Source organism: Heliangelus exortis, chromosome 1 (genome assembly GCF_036169615.1).
Source record: "Heliangelus exortis chromosome 1, bHelExo1.hap1, whole genome shotgun sequence".
NCBI classification, from domain to species: Eukaryota; Metazoa; Chordata; class Aves; order Apodiformes; family Trochilidae; genus Heliangelus; species Heliangelus exortis.
In genome coordinates this window covers 191597776-191615289 of record NC_092422.1, presented here as the reverse complement: position 1 = coordinate 191615289, position 17514 = coordinate 191597776, and the positions used below count along the sequence as shown (strand labels likewise).

The following is a 17514-nucleotide window of genomic DNA, read 5'->3' as shown; positions in this document are numbered from 1 at the left end:
GTGGTACATCATTCTTACCTGAGGGAAATGCCTTCCTGAATACAGATTAGACTGCTAGTGCCCTCCTCTGTGGGATAGTTTAATGGTTGTCTGCCTCTCATGGAAAAGACATATATTTAATCTTATATTAATGGTATCAAAACATCTTGAAATTTACTCCATTCTTTCCCCAAAACATGTTACCCTTAAACTTCTATGTTCAGACTAAACTTAGCAATACTGAATTTCTTTCTGAGGTGCAGCTAAATGAAAGTGCCAAAGACTAAGAACTACTTCATCAATAGAACTGAAAATTCCTATCTTCTCCCCAGAAATCATGCAGAACTATGTCATGCAGTGCATATAGTATTAAAGATTTGTTTTGTGAAAGAAATAGAAATTAATCCTGTTTCTGCAGCAAGATCTCACACTACCTCCTGAAGCCATCCTTGGATGTTTATAAAGGCTTAAGTTTTTAACTTAAGATGTATAGGTTCATTTTACAAAAATGAGTCTAATATGTATTTCAATATTGCCTATTAATAAAATATTTCAAGGGGAGGAATAAAATCTGGACAAAATTGAGTAAGATGCTAAAGAAGATCTGTCCTTACAGCTTGCAGGTTCTTTGAAATCTGTGTTTGAGGGGTCCAGCTTTTTTCTCTTTGAAGTCAATGGATGGGCTTACCACTAAAAAGCTTACACTAAAAGTTTGGTCAAAATCCACACAGGCCACTGAAGTTTCAGTCTTACTTACCTGTCAGGGCTCCAGCATCTCAATTTGTCCCTATGAAGTCACAGTTTGCTGAATTAAGATTTCTTGTACAGCCAGCCTTTTGTTCATAATCAGAGACCTTTAGACCTGCAAGTGTTTATTTGTACTGCTAAGACTTGAGCAGAAAGGACACAGCACACACCCACCTCCACACATGCAGAAATATTTGCCATACAGTCCTCAGTGATTTTTTTTTTCTTAAATCAAGGCAAGGACACTGATATCCCTAAAGAGGTCATGGACCTAGGAGAGCAAGGACACTGATTTTTGGTGTGAAGTTTTAAAGTCCCTTTCCCTAATACTGTGTCTCAGTCTGTTTAAAGTAGTTTATACATAGCAAAAGCAGGGATTCTTTGGTTTTGTTGAAAGATGGGGAGGGGTTTAGACATTTTTGTTTGAAGAGAATTGGAGAATGTGAGAGACAAAAGGCAGCAGTTTGCTACTTTGCTTTCCAAGCTTTGGGATTCCACACTTGGTTCACCAGTTGAAGTTTTCTCATTTTTACTGAAAAATGAAATTTTCATTAAATTATCTCCAGCCAAAGAAAACAGCATAATATGACAAGACTGGCAATAAAGTTGGGGAGTTGGCAATATTCCCTTTGGTATTAGAGTAACAATGTTCTTGATCACCAAACTCTGCTTCACTATCATTTGTAAAACATGCAAGCTCATAGCATCATTGAGTTTTTATTTTACAGTGAGCACTTTCTCCCTTTCCCTCCCTGCCTCTAATATCTGCTGATGCTAATTTGAAGGCAGTGTTTTCTCTCACATGGCTCTCAAGCCTCAGTGCCTAGGCTGTGCTTTGTCTTTAGGGAAGGGTAATAATTTAGATGAATTACATTATGTTATTTGATTGTCTTACTTTAAAAAGACAGTGCAAACTACATTAAGCACTAGCAACCTTTCAAGCAAAAAAGATTCCTCCTTCAAATGTATACAAATTGCATGGAAAGCTCAGTTCAAAAGAGATTGATGTTGCTTGAACATTTGCATTGATTCTGCCTGGTGCTGGATCAGACCCTAAAAGCTGCAGTTATTTAAGCAAAACTGCCTGTTTAAGAGGAGCTTGGGAACTACTAAACCAAGAGTAAAACCAGGGAGGTTTAATATTACATAGGGCAATTGTTGAAGGTTGGAATGCCTAAAAATACATGTTCTATGAAGATTTTCAGTTGTCCGTTGATGTAAAATGCTTTGGAATAAATATTCACTCGTACAGAAATATTTCTACATGTGTGACCATTCAGGGCACATAAGCATTGCTTGTGGAAGACACAAAGAGTCTGGTCTCTCTCTTATTTCATTGAACAGACAGTGTATTTTGCTTTCTGAAGTCATGCAGGAGAAGGAACCAAGCTTTTGGCTTTTATGGCTTTGGCTTTCAGATCCCTAAACCCTCTACAGCTAGGACTTATTATATTTTCCAGTATATGGTGTGAGTTTTGTTTTTTTTTTTTAGTCCTTTCCAAAATCTCTCACAGTTTCATTGCATTTTGGGTTGAACTTCTGGCCCTGCCTGAGCCCTGTTCCATCCATTTCACCCTTCTTGTGTTACTCAAGCCAGATTTCCTCCTGTTGCAGAGTCTGTGGGAGCAGATGGGTGAGAGAAACTCTGTGAGATTGTGGTTTCTGAATATTTTCCTCTAATTGTTGGATTGGCTCAGTAGATCTGGAGGGACCAGTTGGGAGCCAGGACCATCTGCACAAAAGCTCTATACTTCTGCATTGGCCCAGGGATCCTTTATATCCTCTGACTCTTTGGTGGCTTCATTCCAGCAGAGCCATACTGAAGTAGGCATTCTCCTGCCATGACCTCTTTAGGGATATCATATTAAAAATAAAGGTCACTGTGAAAGTGTTTCCAGCTCAAGGGAGATAGCTGTTTCTTAAAAGATAACTGGCAGTTTTGAAAGTGTTGACCTCAGGGACTAAAACCATGGAGCTTTTGTAACAGTAATTCCATTGAAAGCCCTACTTTAATTGAACCCAGACAATTAGCTTCTCTTTTTCTTTTTTAGCTAATAAATTGAACAACTCCATTTAGCTTTTTTTTGTTGTTTTTTTGAGAGGCAGAGCTTGAAGCAAGCAAGGCTGTTCTCCACTCACAATTTGCTGCTGCTCACAGGAGAAGGAGAGGCACCTGGAGAGGAAAAGCAGTGCTTGGCAGTTTACCAGACATGCTTATTCAGGTGGCAATAGTGCACAAAAGTTTGGCCAAGTCTGGGCACAAGATCTGTAGCTCTGGCTGAGCTTGCCATGAACAGTGAAAGGAAAGGAGAGGAGATTTTTATTGCCTTGGTGCTTCTGGGAGTGGAATTCATCCCACTGAAATTTGGAAATCAGGCATGCAGTCTGTCATTCATCCTACCAAGGGCTGCTGGGGTTAATCTGTCCATTTTAGGATCAAATGAATCAACCACTCACTCTTCTTTGACTTTAGCAAGAGCCTGTGTGAGAAACTTTTATTCAGATAAAGTTAGATCAGACAAATCCTTCCCATTAGGCCTGGGGAACTTTCAATTGAGCAAAGCATGTTTCCTGCCAGGGTGTGTTTAGAGCATGCAGAACTTGAAAATGAGCTGAAATCTTACATGAGTCAAGTAGGTACTTTAACTTTCAGTCAGATTTAAGCATGTACTCTTAAAGAACAGAAGAATCAAGAGTAAACTTAGAAGTTGTTCTAAGGGCTTTTCTAAATCAAACACTAAATGGTCAGTGTACCTTAAACACTGTTTCAGATAAGCAGCTTTTCTCTAGAGGTAGGCACAGAATATATATGATTGATGGAGGTAACCTCTTATCTATTTTTAAATTCTTAAAATATTGCTGGAATAACAAAACACTCTTTCAGACCCAGGCTGTGAAGCCTTTGCCCCCATTTTTAACATCTGGAATGGCTGACGTCAGTGTTAGCAAATAGCTGCTTTCTGGCCTGGAGATGATAAATTTTACCTTAATCCACAATTCTTAAGGTGCACTCAGGATTCAGTTCAGGAGGAATAAATCCTAATAATGGGGAAGAATAAAATTTCAGAAGAAGAGGGAACCAAGTTAGTGGGAACTGATAATCACCATTGACTCTGTAATTCTCCATGCATATATTATCACTAAAATGGAGCCAGTGTCATCATTTATTAGGAAGTTGTTCAGCAAGCACATCTCAACTGTTTCCTAATGTGATTTTGTTGTGGTTTTGGAAACCCAGGAGCTTATGAGTCCTAGGAAGTCTTCAGGAACAGCTCATGACTCAGTTGCCTCCTCTACGAATGCCCAGTAATTCCGAATTTACAGTTATCACAGGCGGGAAGCTGCGGTGACTGAAATGAGGCAAATTGCTTCATTTTGTGAAAGTTTGGGTCGGGGGCAGCATGAGAAGTTGTAAAATGTACATCTCGTGCTCTCAAATTTCCCTGTGTTTTCACAGAACTGCATCTGTGACTGTGCAGCACTACAAAAATTTCCTGCGAATGTGCTAATAGGCCTTATGAGAATGTTCTATCACCATCCATCTGTCACTTTTTAACAGGCCTGATTGGCAAGCACTTGTAACAACTGACATCTGTTCTCACTTATTGATATGTAGATTTATGGTAATTGCAGTGAACAATAAGACACAAAATTACCTAAGGTGAACATTAAATTAAATTTTCATGCCCTTATCCTTATAAATATTTTTTTTAAAATCTTAGGTTTCAAGCAAGGCATACTGTGCATCTGTTTTGTACATAATTTAATTGTTTTTTTAATCTGCCAAATAACAAAATGAAAGTTGAATTTCCTTGCAATCTTGAATATTTGCCAAGCTGATAGCACACTGGTAAATACATGTTATTAAAAAGGGAATCAAACTGTATTGTGATTCTGTTTTTTTAATCATTTCCCTTTAATTCCCAACATCATCTCCATCAGGAAGATCAAGAGTTATTCCTTACCCTGAAGTTTTTGTTCCCCTACAGGGGGATTTTCATTTTTTATGCACAGCTCTGCCTATGAGGCTGTTCTTCAGCGTGAAGCAATTTGCATTTCTTCAGAGAGAAGCACATTTGCTGAGTGAGCAGCACTTTCAAATAAAACAATCTACTCGTTTGCGGTCCGGCTCCGTTGCGGGATTTGGGACTGTTTGGAAAAAGCTGTAGGATGTGAAATGTGTGAAGACAGTGTGTGAAAGGGGAGAGAATGAGGGAGCAGATTAGTCCCACAGAACTATACCTTGGCTGAAGTTCAGTTGAACCAAAAATCCCCGTTTGAAAGCAAAGTGCTTTTTGGGTCTGGGACTTGAGATAATTTGGTTTCCCTCCTCCGAGTTTGTCCTAACAAGTGGGATGTTGACGCACTTGACAAGTTGACAGGAGAAACCAATAAAGAGGGAGCAGAGATGGTAAAATGCCTGGGGAATGTGAAATAGTGATGACAGGAGTTATTTTTTTATATGTTTGAGAAGACAGAGGATCCTGAAGAGGATACATAGTAAGTGATAAACCTGTTGACACAACCAGCTCTAGATGGTGCTGGGTGACAGTGCGTGCCACAAGCCCTTGATGACAGTCTCATTCAGGTGCTCAGTTCACTGGGGCTCTTTGTTTTCCTGCTCTTATGTGTGTGACAAGCAGTTTTCCTGAAGGCACTGAAGCTGACCCCCCATAACATCTGCAGAGCTGGTTTGTGGCCAGTGTCTTTTAGTCACCTCTACAGTAAAACAGACTGGGTGGGGAGACAGCTTCGTCACTGCATGGCTCTTGTCTCTTAATCTTTTTTTTTGGCGTTGAAATTCTTTCTTCAAGTTGATGGATTCTTCTTCTGCTTCCACAAGAAATGTCCATTAAAAAAATATTTTGGGGGGGGATGAGGCAACGATAGTGTTTGGTTTGAATCTGCATGGGTGTAACAGTGGGTCAGGAGCCCAGAGAGAGCAGTTGTTTGTTCTGCTGCCTGTTGACTTTTTTCTTGCCTGCTGGACTTTTCCTTCAGTGTCACACAGTGCGTGTCTGCTGCCCTCCAGCTTCCATCCTCCCTGTTCCAAAACCTTCTTCAGCCTTGCGTGCCTGGGCCAAGCCATGCACATAAAATGTGATAGAATAAGCAGCATTAAACTGCTTAAATCCATTTACTTCTAAACTGAGGTTTGGAGAAAAGTCCATGCGTTTTCCAGAGGCACATGGGATTTCATCTAGGGCAAGCTGTTTTGTCATCTCTCCTCTAGTATCATTCTGTTGTGATTTTTTTTTGCTATTATTTAATCCTACCATGTGTGCTGTTTAAAAGTCCAAAGTGGAAACCTCCTTACAGAAAATATAAGCTGATTATGACTGATCCATCTGATAAATAAGTAACCAGTGGGTGATAGAAAACCATGCTGTCATTGTGGAGAGCAGCCCACTGCTTCCCCAAATCTCTGTGGCATTAAATATGACCTCAGTGAAGACCAGCATGTTCACTGGATATTCTTTGCTGAATTACTTACATTTCTTAGGAAAGAAAAAGGTAAATGAAAACTGAGGCCTAGATATCAATCCAGAATGAAAATGGATTCTGTATCTCATTTTGAGAACTACTTTGTTTTGTCTGCAAAAAGCTAGACCCCAAATTAAGTTTTCTCCATACCTAAAATCCTGTTCAAAATAATTAGCAGAATCTTACTCGTGAAGGAAAAGGATTTTTTTAATTAAAAAAAAAAATTAAAAAGATAAATTTACACATGAGGCAAGCTTGTAGTTCAACTGAGTAACTAAAAAAAGAGAAAATTAAAATGATCCTTTCTGAATTTCTATCTGAATTGTGCTTTGAAAACTTATCAAGGTAAACCACAAATAGGATTTGAAAAGTTATGAATTTCCATATTATCTCTGGTTTCAGAAATTTATTAGTTATTATGACGCTGCTTCCAAAACCGGGTTTTAGAATTACAGTACAAATAAAAGGATTTTGAAATATTTAGTCAACTTTTCCTACTCTAGAAGATGACTTTGTTCAAGATTTGAGAAGTTTTAAGAAGTTTTGTTCCATTCATTTAGGTATCCACTATCTAATTCTTTAGTATGTATAAAATTTCCATGTAATTAATATACAGTTTTGCCATTTCAGTTATCTTTGCATTTTAAGCACTTAAACTACATGAGAGCTGGTTTAGAAGACTGACCCACAATGTACCATTGCAACAATAACCCATGATTATATTATTTAGTAGTTACACCTAATTTTCTGGTTTATTATTAGCTTGTGACTAGGGTAGCTTTATTTCTCTTTGCAAAACAGTTCAGTTTGCAAGGGTTTGCAAAAAAACTTTATGATTAGCCTCTATAAAAAAACTGAAAGAGCTATTTTTGACAGGTAATTCCTCCAAGTGTATTGTGCAGACTGCAAAATAGTGCTCTTCAATCAACTAAAGGGTTACTCTGAATATAGCAATTATGTCACATTTTCAAAAGCACCAATATCTGAGCTGACTGTGGGCATTTGACTGAGGAACAGGCATTAGAACCTCAGCCAAGCTGGGTCCCCACCTGAGACCTGACCTGCCTATTGTAACATGCTTTATTTAAATTTGGGAGTTTATTCACAAGTAGAGGCTTATATCAAAGTTCACCTCAGAGTTCCTAATACTGGGACAGTCATACTTGTTTATGGGGCTCTTTGGTTGTACTAAGATATGCCTTCAAAAATAATGTCACTCTCCATTACTGCAGGGTTTCTCAGTTCCTGGAAAATACCTTTCCCTCATTGCATTTTTTTTCCTTCTCAAACATACTTATTAGGTATTATGTTTAATTTTTTTTTTTCATCTTCTCCAAGTTGTTTGACAAAGTGTGCAGGGACAAGGAGTATCTCTTGTTAGACAAACTAAAGTTCAGAAAAAGTTGGACAAGTTTCCAGGCACTTGGGCTCTCCTTCAGATGAAGATGTTCCTCCTATCACTTAACCTTTTGTGTGTATCTATAAGGACTTCAAGAACATAACAATAACTCTTTAATCTTTTGGGTTTATACACTCTGTGAGTTCTACTGAGGGCTCACAGAACATGCACAGATCTCCCTGAAGTGTCCAAACCAAAGAGGATGAGCACTCACTGCCATCCAAGCAATCTCTCTCATGTCTGTATGTAGATACCAGTCTGAGCATCCCCCTGTGGACAGGTGTGTGCTAATCAGAGTATCCCAGAAGGATCCAGTCTGGTTAATGCTAGCATCTAACTTGTATCTGTATTTCAGTCTCTTACTGAAGCAGATCACCTTAGAGTAAGTGCCTAAATACTTTGTCTAGTCCAAGATAAAAGGTAAGTACTTGTAAAGGCCTCTGGATTGGAAGGTTCCTGTCCCTCTGATTTAAGTCAAATGAAAGCCATTTCCTTTTCCTTAATCATCTTCTTTTCCATTTCACATCAGATCTCTTTATTGTTTGTCCTCTTTTACTCGCCACCTAAGTTAAAGCCTTTTCTATTTAAATGCATCAATTTCTTGAAGGTCCTCATTGAAATGCAGGTATATATCCCCCACATCTTCCAAACTAGTGAAATGAGTGATGACTTGAGTAGACTTGCTATCACAGTCTAGACCTTATGGTCTGAAAGTCCTTACCTGAATGATGGCTCTGTGATCAGGCTGAGGCTGATTTGATGTTCTTAGTCCATATCTGGCTTTAGAAATGAACCATCACAAGGAAAATCAGCACAATTATTGGTTACTGCACAGAGTAGCTTTAGTAGATAGAGAGGAGACACGGGACACAAATTGTATTCATCCCAATTGTATGACCCTGTCCTGAATGTGTTTTAAACAATAGTTATCTTCTTCACACCCCCTGTTGTGTCAGGAAATAGTATTGCACCTGGGCTTCACACAGAGTTTAAATTGCTTTTAATTCTACACTTCCCTTACAGAAGAAGCTCAAACCAGGTTTAATTTTTTCCTAAACTATAGGCTGGTGCCTTTCCTGTTACCCTCTCAGCTCCAAGGTGGAGAAGTGAGAGATGTTATTCAGGAACCATAAGAGGTGGTTCCCAGATTGTAGGTGTTGGGGGAACAAAGAATTTAATCTCTTGGCAAGGTAGATCCAAAGCTCCATGTCCATTGAAAATAGCTTTTTTAATGGTGTCTTTTACCTAACCCTGTTACTTCTTCATGCAGGCATGAACGCTTTACAACTACAGAATTTGGCAACTTTAGCAGCCGCAGCAGCCGCCGCCCAAACCTCAGCTACCACCACCAATGCAAATCCTCTCTCCACAACAACTGGTGCTCTGGGAGCCCTCACAAGTCCTGGTAAGAGCAGAGTGCTTGCTTTCAAAATACAAAAATGAGAATAAATGGGAAGATGATAGTTAAACCGGTGATTCCATGTTGTGTATGATTTCCCTTTGAATAGCTGCGTATGTTTTTGTTGCTGTTGTTTTTAAGCAAATAAGTAATTTTTCTAGTGGTCCAGTGTGAGCATCTTCACCTTTCCAGGCTCATTTCAGGGGCCATTAAAGCCAAGTGAACCCATCTTACAAAATTCTACCTGAAAATTGTAATCCCATGGGAACCTTAAGCTAAATTACACTTTCCAGAAATAATTCAGAACAGGAGCCAACCCTTCCCATCCTACAGAAAGATCAACTACAGTGGTTCTTGATCCTGGAGAAGCAGATCTTGGTCTCCCAGCACATCATGTACATATTGCCTCCACCCATCATGAATTTTTTGAAGTCCTTTTCCTTTTTTTTTTCCTTCTCTTTTCCTTGCTGTAGCTTAAGTTGAACTTTCTTCTGGTCCAAACTGAGATTACAGCTGTGGAAGTGATACCAGCTGCACAAGTAACACAGATTCTGACTTCATGACAATAAGCAGAAGACAGATTTATGGGGGAACAAGGGACAGGATAGGAAGTGCTGGTGCCTCCATCACCACCATGTAGACTTTCAGTCATGCATGTCTGATGTCTGCAAAACTGTAGAGAGAAACTGGGGTCAGTCCAGAGTTCAGTAACACTACAGCATCTCCAGAATCCAGAGAGAGATGTTGACTCTGTGGAGTTACTCTGAATTTACAGTGAGGTAGCCGAGTCAAGAATCTGTCTCTTTATATAAAAGCTGCAGGGTATAATTATTTGCATCATGAAGTGTGTTTATGGCTGTTTTAAAAAACATTCATATTATTTTAGACACCACTAAAGAACATTTGTGTTAAATCTTGTTTAACTGTGTATTTATTCCCCATGAAAGAGTAATCCATGGCAGGCAGTTTAAGCTCAGTAGTAAGGAAAACAGTCTTCATTGCACAGTAGAACTGGGAGAGAGTCTGGATCCAGGTGTTAAAGGTGGCCAACTCTTCCCATTGTATTACAGTTTTATTGTTTCTCTGGGGGACAGGTTAAATGGAAGGCAGCTTGGCTAAATACAAAGCTTGTGCAGCATTTCTCCATGTCTGGTGTGAGCCACATCTCAACCTAAAAACAGTACCCATTTACATCTCTGAGAAGCAGGTTGGGTAGAAATCATTTTGGGTTTCTGATACTATTTTTTTTCACCTGAGCAATCTCTTCCCTCCATCCTGGAGCTGGAGCTTAACCCTTTGCAAAAGGCTTGTCTCAGTGTCAGTTCTGCTGAGCTGCTCCTGTCTAAATGTCATCTATGTATAGGAGCAGAAATGTTGCATTTCATCCATGCTCTCTGATATCTCTAAAGTTTGGATGTTTGGGTGGTCTGTCTTCCCAGAGGGTGATCAGCACTTCTTGAGCCATGCTGACTTCTCAGGACAACTCCATGTACTGCATTGTGGTTCAAGGGCTGGAAATGAACTTCCCATATCATTGCTGCTCTGCAGCAGAACCTCAGGTGCAGCATGGTTCTGTCATGCTCTTTGTGCCATGTTAGCACAGGACTCAGATTAATTCTTAAGGTCCACAGTTTTCTTTCTCCCCCTGCAGCACAGTCTTCCTATCCAGCCTGCCAGGATAGGCTGGATCCCTCTTTTAATCTGGTCTCAAGGCTCCTTGAGTACCTGGAATGCAGTTTTATCTGATGTCTGTGTCTGCAGAGGCAAGTGGTTAGAAAGGTACTTCAGTTGGCCTGGAGAGATTGGTTTAGGATAACTAGAGCTTAAGATTACCAAGGGTAGTATAGTCAAGCAGGTCCAAGGTTTTTCCAGAAATTAATTATTTTAGCTAACACATTGTGTTACTTTCAAAAAAACCCCTGGAGATTTAGCTTTTGAAATAGTGTCTTCAGAATGCCAATTGCTTTTGAAAGTCTTAAGGATAGTAGCTGTACACAAGTGTTTCTAATATTAGACAACTTGGTATGTCAGAGAAATTCTTTATCTAATAGGTCCATTGACCTATTTATGTTGCACAACCAACCTAAAATCAAGCCTTGTTAAATGTCCTTCAGTTTAACCTTTCTTATCTCATTCCACATTCTCCACCCTATTAAATATTTTGTAAACCTGAATATCTTCAGTGATTCTTCTCTGCTCTATGGAAAATTAATTTAGTTTGATAAAGCTTTTCATAGTAGCTCAAAGTATTTCCATTAAAACTTGAAATATGTTGGCAGAAAACATTTAAAACTGCCTTTCAATGTGTGTATATATCTGGAGGCCTTGAGGGTATTTTTTTGGCCTAGTTTTCTTTTAATAGAACACTTCAGTTTGTTGTGTGTCATAAGCGTAAATTATTTTGTCTGATTTCAAAGCCTGTGCTCGGCCCAGGAAGAAATGTTTGTGTCTCTCCAGATAATGCATTAAATTAATATTTCTCAGTTCAGAAAACTGCCCAAAATTAGGAGAATGAAAGGTTACAGGCTTAAATTTTATCCTTTTCTAGGTGATGTTAAAGCCCAAATACTGCACAGGACAAGAATGAACATGAGCATGTACTTTTAATATGCCTTAAGCCATGGAAGCCACATATATCATATGCATGTTTCTCCCCATCCATAACAATATCTCTCCTAAAGATCTCTCCTGAATCAATCTTTGACCAAGAGCTCTTGTTCTGTCCTTTGTAGACACGTGTCATAAGAGCCCCAGAATGTGGTTTCTACAGTTAAAATTCATCTTGCAGCTTAGTTTTACATAGATAAGATTTAGCAACCTTCAATGTATTGAACTCTTACAAAGGGGATGTTGGTGAGGCTGACTTTGATGTGTTGGCAATACAGAACAACAGGAAAGCCAGGAAGTGAGGAACCAGCAGGGCATCTGATATTTGAGGATGTCAGGTTTTGCTGCTGGCTTCTAGTTGCAATATATTAAAAAAAAAAAAAAAATTAAAAAAAAAAAAATCAGCACCTAATAGTGACCTTTCAATCTGTACAAAACTGCTCTTTAAACTTCATATAGTCCCACATTTCCCAATAAAATAAATTCCAATGATCTTTCACTCATCCATTCTTACTAACTGGCTTTGACTGCAAGAGAGTCTGAGGACACTCATTCTCCTCCATGTGCTAAATACTTTCTCTGAAGCTTGAAACAATATTCATTCAGAAAGATGAGAGACAATGCAATCCCCCAAACTATTAATTTTTTATAATTGTAAATTTATAATTTCAATTTTGCATACCCATGGAAGTCTCTCCCTACAGCATTGTTAGAAATGGGTTTTTAAAAGCTTTTGCTTAAAAAACATGAAAGATTAAACTTTCATTTTAGTAAAAATCCCCTCAGGCAATAAATAGGTTCTTTTGTCTCTTGGCCCTGGCAAAAAATTAAAATGGTTTAAATTGCCCATGGTTAAAGTAACTGTTTCTTGCAATTATCAGATGGTGGTGAACAAAAATGAAAATGAAATAATGAAAGAATAAAATCCAGGTAAATGCATATTATGTCTTTCTTGAGTTTCTCACAGGTCTTTTGAAGACTCATTTAATCATCTGTCTTATCTTTTATTTTGATATGATAATTGTTTCCTTTATTTACTTTAATCACCTCTACTTAGTTAATAAATTCTTCACTTTCTTTTCACTTCACTCACTTGGAATACTTTCCTGTTTTAAAGGCAGGTGCCTGTATATTTCATAACACAAGGATTTGGGCTGGGGTAGCTTCACCTTACTCCAGGTTGTCTGAGCCAGTCAGTGTCAACTCACAGTTGAGCCATGGAAGTTTGCATTTCTCATTAACAGGGAAGGGATTTTGGAGCAGCTGCCTCAGGTGTAGGTATTAACACTCTAAATTTCTCAATTTAGACAGGATGAATCTCAGCTGAGTATCAGGAACCTTGTCCTGTCCTCCAGAGACTGCCCTTGACAAGTCCAGCAAATTGATAGACAACCAAAGAGCTTGCAGGGAGACTGTTTCTCCAGAGCATGAAAAGATTTATGGTTAATTCAGTGGGTGGTGGGCAGGCCTGGAGGTGGATGTCAAGGAGTGCCATACAAGCTCAGAAACAGGGTATCTGCCTCTAACACTGTCTGACATTTAATTTGCCTCAGTTGACCCTCTACCTTAATTTTCCCAAGGATTATCATGGTTATCCTGACTATCCTGAGAGGCACAAGGTTGAATCAGCACTGTAAAAAATTTCCTGATACAAGGAGCTCCGAAGCTCCTGATCTTTTTGCAAAAAGCCACACCAGAAAAATGTTTTGTGCACACAGGAGTAGAGAAGTTGAGTTTCAGACACCAGCTTTCTTTGTCATCTTGCCCTTCTCTGTTGCTCCATGGATTTTTATTTAATGCCACAGCATTAGAGTCACCAAACCACATTGGTTGGTAGACACTTCCCAAAGTCTCTGCTTCAGGTTCCTGCTCATAGCAGGACCATTCAGAGCAGGCTGGTGAAGGCTGTGTCCATTCAAAGTTTGAATATCTCCAAGGATGGAGATTCCACAGCCTATGGCACTTTCGTTTCAATTTTGTTTCTTAAAATTCGTGCAGGAATGTTTTTTTTTAGTAGCCAGTAGCAAAGCCCTTCTATGTGCTAACAGAGAGACAAAACATCTAATTATCAATCCAAAATTATCTGCATAAACATACACAATATAACTTCTGAGCTGTGGGGGGATAGAATTGCTTAACCAGAAGCTAATTCAGTTTCAGACTTCAGAGCCTTGATTTTCCATGACATTTTCATGATTATTTGATTCTCTAAACTGTTATTTATTCACACAGCTGAACTAGCTGTTCATGCTTCAGAAAAAAAAAGGCAATGTAGAAAGTAAGACATTTTTCTTTAACGACCTCTTAAATTCCAGCTCAGCTTTTGCCATATTATGTCAGAATTCAGCCATTCACTCTTCTTTTGAAAAGAAGCACTCCTAAGCACAAAAGTCTAAAACTACTCATTTTCAGGCAGATGCTGACATTGAAAAATAATAACCCCAAAAAAGAAAGTCTGTGAAGTATAGAATAAACCCCCAAAGAAAAAAAATCCTGCTAAAAGTGCCTGTCCTGTAAGAATTAGTTCATACTTCCCCCTGCTAAAAGCAGAGAATTAAAACCCATAGTTAGCATCACTGGTTCATTATTTTCTCTCCTCCCTAACATAGCGTGAAGATTGTCTTTGTTATTTGAATGCGTTCATGTTGTGAACACAATTGTTGAGATGTTAGAGATTTTATAGAATATACAAGATGCTTCAGCTGAGAAGCAGTGGAGAATGTTCAAATAATCATTGTTAGTAGATTCTCTTTTTGTTCTCTCTGGTACAATACGTTTTTCTCCAATCAGCAGTGCACGGCTGCCACCGTGACATTTTGTTAGAGGCCAGTACACCCACTGAGATGGCTGTGATTTGCTTCCAGGATGATCCAAAAATAACCCTCGCAGTAGGTGTGTAGGAAGGTCTGACAGTTTGATAAAGAAGGAATTGAGATAGATGTTTCATGTTGACAAAGATCAGTTTTAAATGCAGAATGGCACTGTTCATGCTGCAGTACAAATTGATTATTTCATACCATTTCATGTGGAATTAATGCAGATTCCGTTTTTATAAAATCATTTAAAATCAGCTGTATTAGCTTTGCAGTACACAGGAAACTTCCCTAGTATGATGTTCATTATTTTTACAATAAAGATAGAGTTAATGAATATAACACTTATGCTAAATAAATGTTTATAAATACAGTATACATACTGTACACATACCCTGAATGGATGCTTAAACAACTCAAGTGTATGATTTTCACATCTCAAATGTTTCTGTTTAATCTGTTTCATGTTTAAATCTAGTTACATTATTAGCACCGTTATCTTCATGCTCTGAGCACTAAGAAGTCCAATGCCTTAATTCTCATCTCAGCACCAATTTTTAAAAAGTATCTATTTGCAAGGAAGCCATGAAAGAAAATTCTGCCTTAGCTTGCCCACCACCCAGTGCCTGTCACTTGACTGCATAGTTCAAGGAGATTTGAGATGGAAGAAGTGTATTTCTGAATGGTGTGTCAGCTGGGCTTACCCACGTAGTGTTTAGTTTCCAGCCCTGTGGTTAGGTTCTGAAATATGTGAATTGATTTTGACTGTGCTTAGTGCCCAGGATTATGCTACTTCTAGGAGAAATACGTTGGTACTAAGCCCATCTGGTAATAAGGTCACCCCTAAGAAGCAAGCATCCAAACACAAGTTGGAACCAAAAAATAGGAAACTGGGCATACGTTTTTGACCTATATTTGTATTTTTAATAATGTCTCAAAATGTCACAAGTTACTAAAGAAAAAAGAGCAGGAATCGTGGCCAAAATTCTCCTACGCTCCCAGCTCAGTAAAAGGAGGGGCGAAAGGGGATGAATTCCTCTGGAGCCTCCCTGGGACAGCCCTGTCTCTCCCTGGTCTCCTCATTTGGAAAAACAAGCCAGGGATAACCTGGAGGATGCCGATGGAGGTGTGCATCAGTTCAGTCCAAGGGGTCTTAACAAAGTTTGGTTACTAAATAACTGGGCTTAGGGTGGGCAGAACCTGTCACCGAAGGAGGGTGTGAGGCTGCAGAAACATTTTGCAAAAGCTCCTTGCCTCTTTTTTAGAATCAACATTAATAATTCAGGAATCTCTGACTCTTTCCTCAGAATTGCATAAATACTGAAGCTGTATGCTGAAGGACAGCATATTTTTCAATGAAGCATTGTGCTGGTTAATTTTTTTGGAGGTTGGTTTTTTTTTTTGGTGTTTTTTTTTTTTTAGGAAGCAGTGTACACTACTAAACCATGGATTAGTAGGATCTAATTCAACAGGAAACATGTTTGTTTTTTAAACATTATTACATTATCTTCTTCCTAAAGTATTAAATTTATTGCTTTAGCACATTTAAGGATTTACTTTGTTTGCAGTATACAAGTAACACTTTGTAATACATTTTATTTTGAAAGTATCTCTCTACTCCACTCTTAATACCTGTTTCAAGCCACAAGAATCTCAGATTGTAAAAAAGCTATTTTTCTCTCTGTTGGAAGTACTATTTCAAGTTTGTTCAGGGTTGTTTTCAATGAAAGAAACATGATACTATCAGCTTGGCTACACAGGTAGATATGTGAGTTTATATGCTATATATTTTACAAGAAGTTCTAAGCCCAGAAAATGCTGGAGTTCATAATATTCAGGAAATAACATAAATCTTAGCAAAACTCATGCACTTGAATAAGCTTTCAACTATTTAAGGATTATGACTGTCAGCATTGCTCCTTCAACTATACTGTGTTGTGCACATGTCCATGGGTACCTATGGTCTGTTTTCCTAAGGTAGGATAAATTGTGGAACATACTGGGAATTGGAGTTTATAAATGTCTTCTACCTAATTGTTTCAGTATTTTCTGAAAAGAGGTAGTTGTTTAAGTATGGGGCCATTGGTTTGTTTTATGTGTTGGCCAAACAAAAATATCAACAGCTGCATGAGTTTAAAACCAAAGAAACTTAACTGCCTTTGCTTTTCACAGAACAGAAATGTGCTGTATGAACAAAAAGAAGCAGTGACACATTGAACTACATATGACTTTACACATGGTCTGCAAAGGACCTGGCTGAGAAATTTTACATGGACACAAGATAATCCTTGAATTCTGCTGTTTACAGAGGGAAATGACTTTTTATTGTGGTGTGCTGTTACAATGAGGTTGTGCCTGCACATCCCACTAAAAATCCTCTCTTCCTTGGAAATTATTATTCAGGCACATTCTGGAATCATAACTCCTTTACCCACGGACTCAAACTTTCAGTATATAGTTTATTTCATCTCTCTTCTAAAATACCATGGATAGGGCTCCTAAGTGTCTGAAGTAAACAAATCTTTTAGTCACATCTCGCAACAATGGAAAGGCAAACATCTCCTAAGGACTGGGTGCCTTATTTTAAGACAGATGTACTTGTGAGGTGAAAATGAAGGTGAATCAGGTCATCCTCTCCCATGTACTATAGAATTTGAATTGCCACATACAGTTGTGGTTAGTGCTCTTGCAACAAAAACAGTGCTTGCCTTGACCTATAGGCTTGAACTCTACTGGAGAGTTGCTACTAGTTGTTGCTTACTAGCACTTATTGTCACCACTTAGTGGTGGAAGTAAGTCCGAGAGGTTGCAGGTACGGAAGAGCAGTGTGAAGGAACCTGAGCTCCAGGCAGGAGATCCTGGCTTCAAGCAGATTCTTATTGATTCTAGAGCAAAAATTCCTTGGGAAGTCTTTTAGAAGTGGTTGGATGATGAAGTGGTGGTCGTTTCAGTCTTGGGGCACAAATCCCTGAATAATAGTTTGCTGCACCTTGTGTAAGATAGCAGTGATAAACATGAGAGCACATCTGGAAGTTCCCTGTAGATATTCTAATTCTCTGGTTTTTTTCATGTGAACTCAGTGGTTC

At 38.6% G+C, this 17514-nt stretch overlaps 1 protein-coding gene across 15 annotated transcripts in view; it reads left to right on the top strand.

Annotated features, from left to right (window-relative positions):
• Nucleotides 1-17514, top strand: part of CELF2 (CUGBP Elav-like family member 2) — a 374712-nt gene that overhangs the window by 325163 nt on the left and 32035 nt on the right. For all 15 annotated transcript variants that reach the window (XM_071734175.1, XM_071734168.1, XM_071734172.1 and 12 more), the window contains one exon: nucleotides 8880-9014. In XM_071734175.1, coding sequence (XP_071590276.1) covers nucleotides 8880-9014 — 135 coding nt within the window. The remainder of the gene's footprint in view (nucleotides 1-8879; nucleotides 9015-17514) is intronic.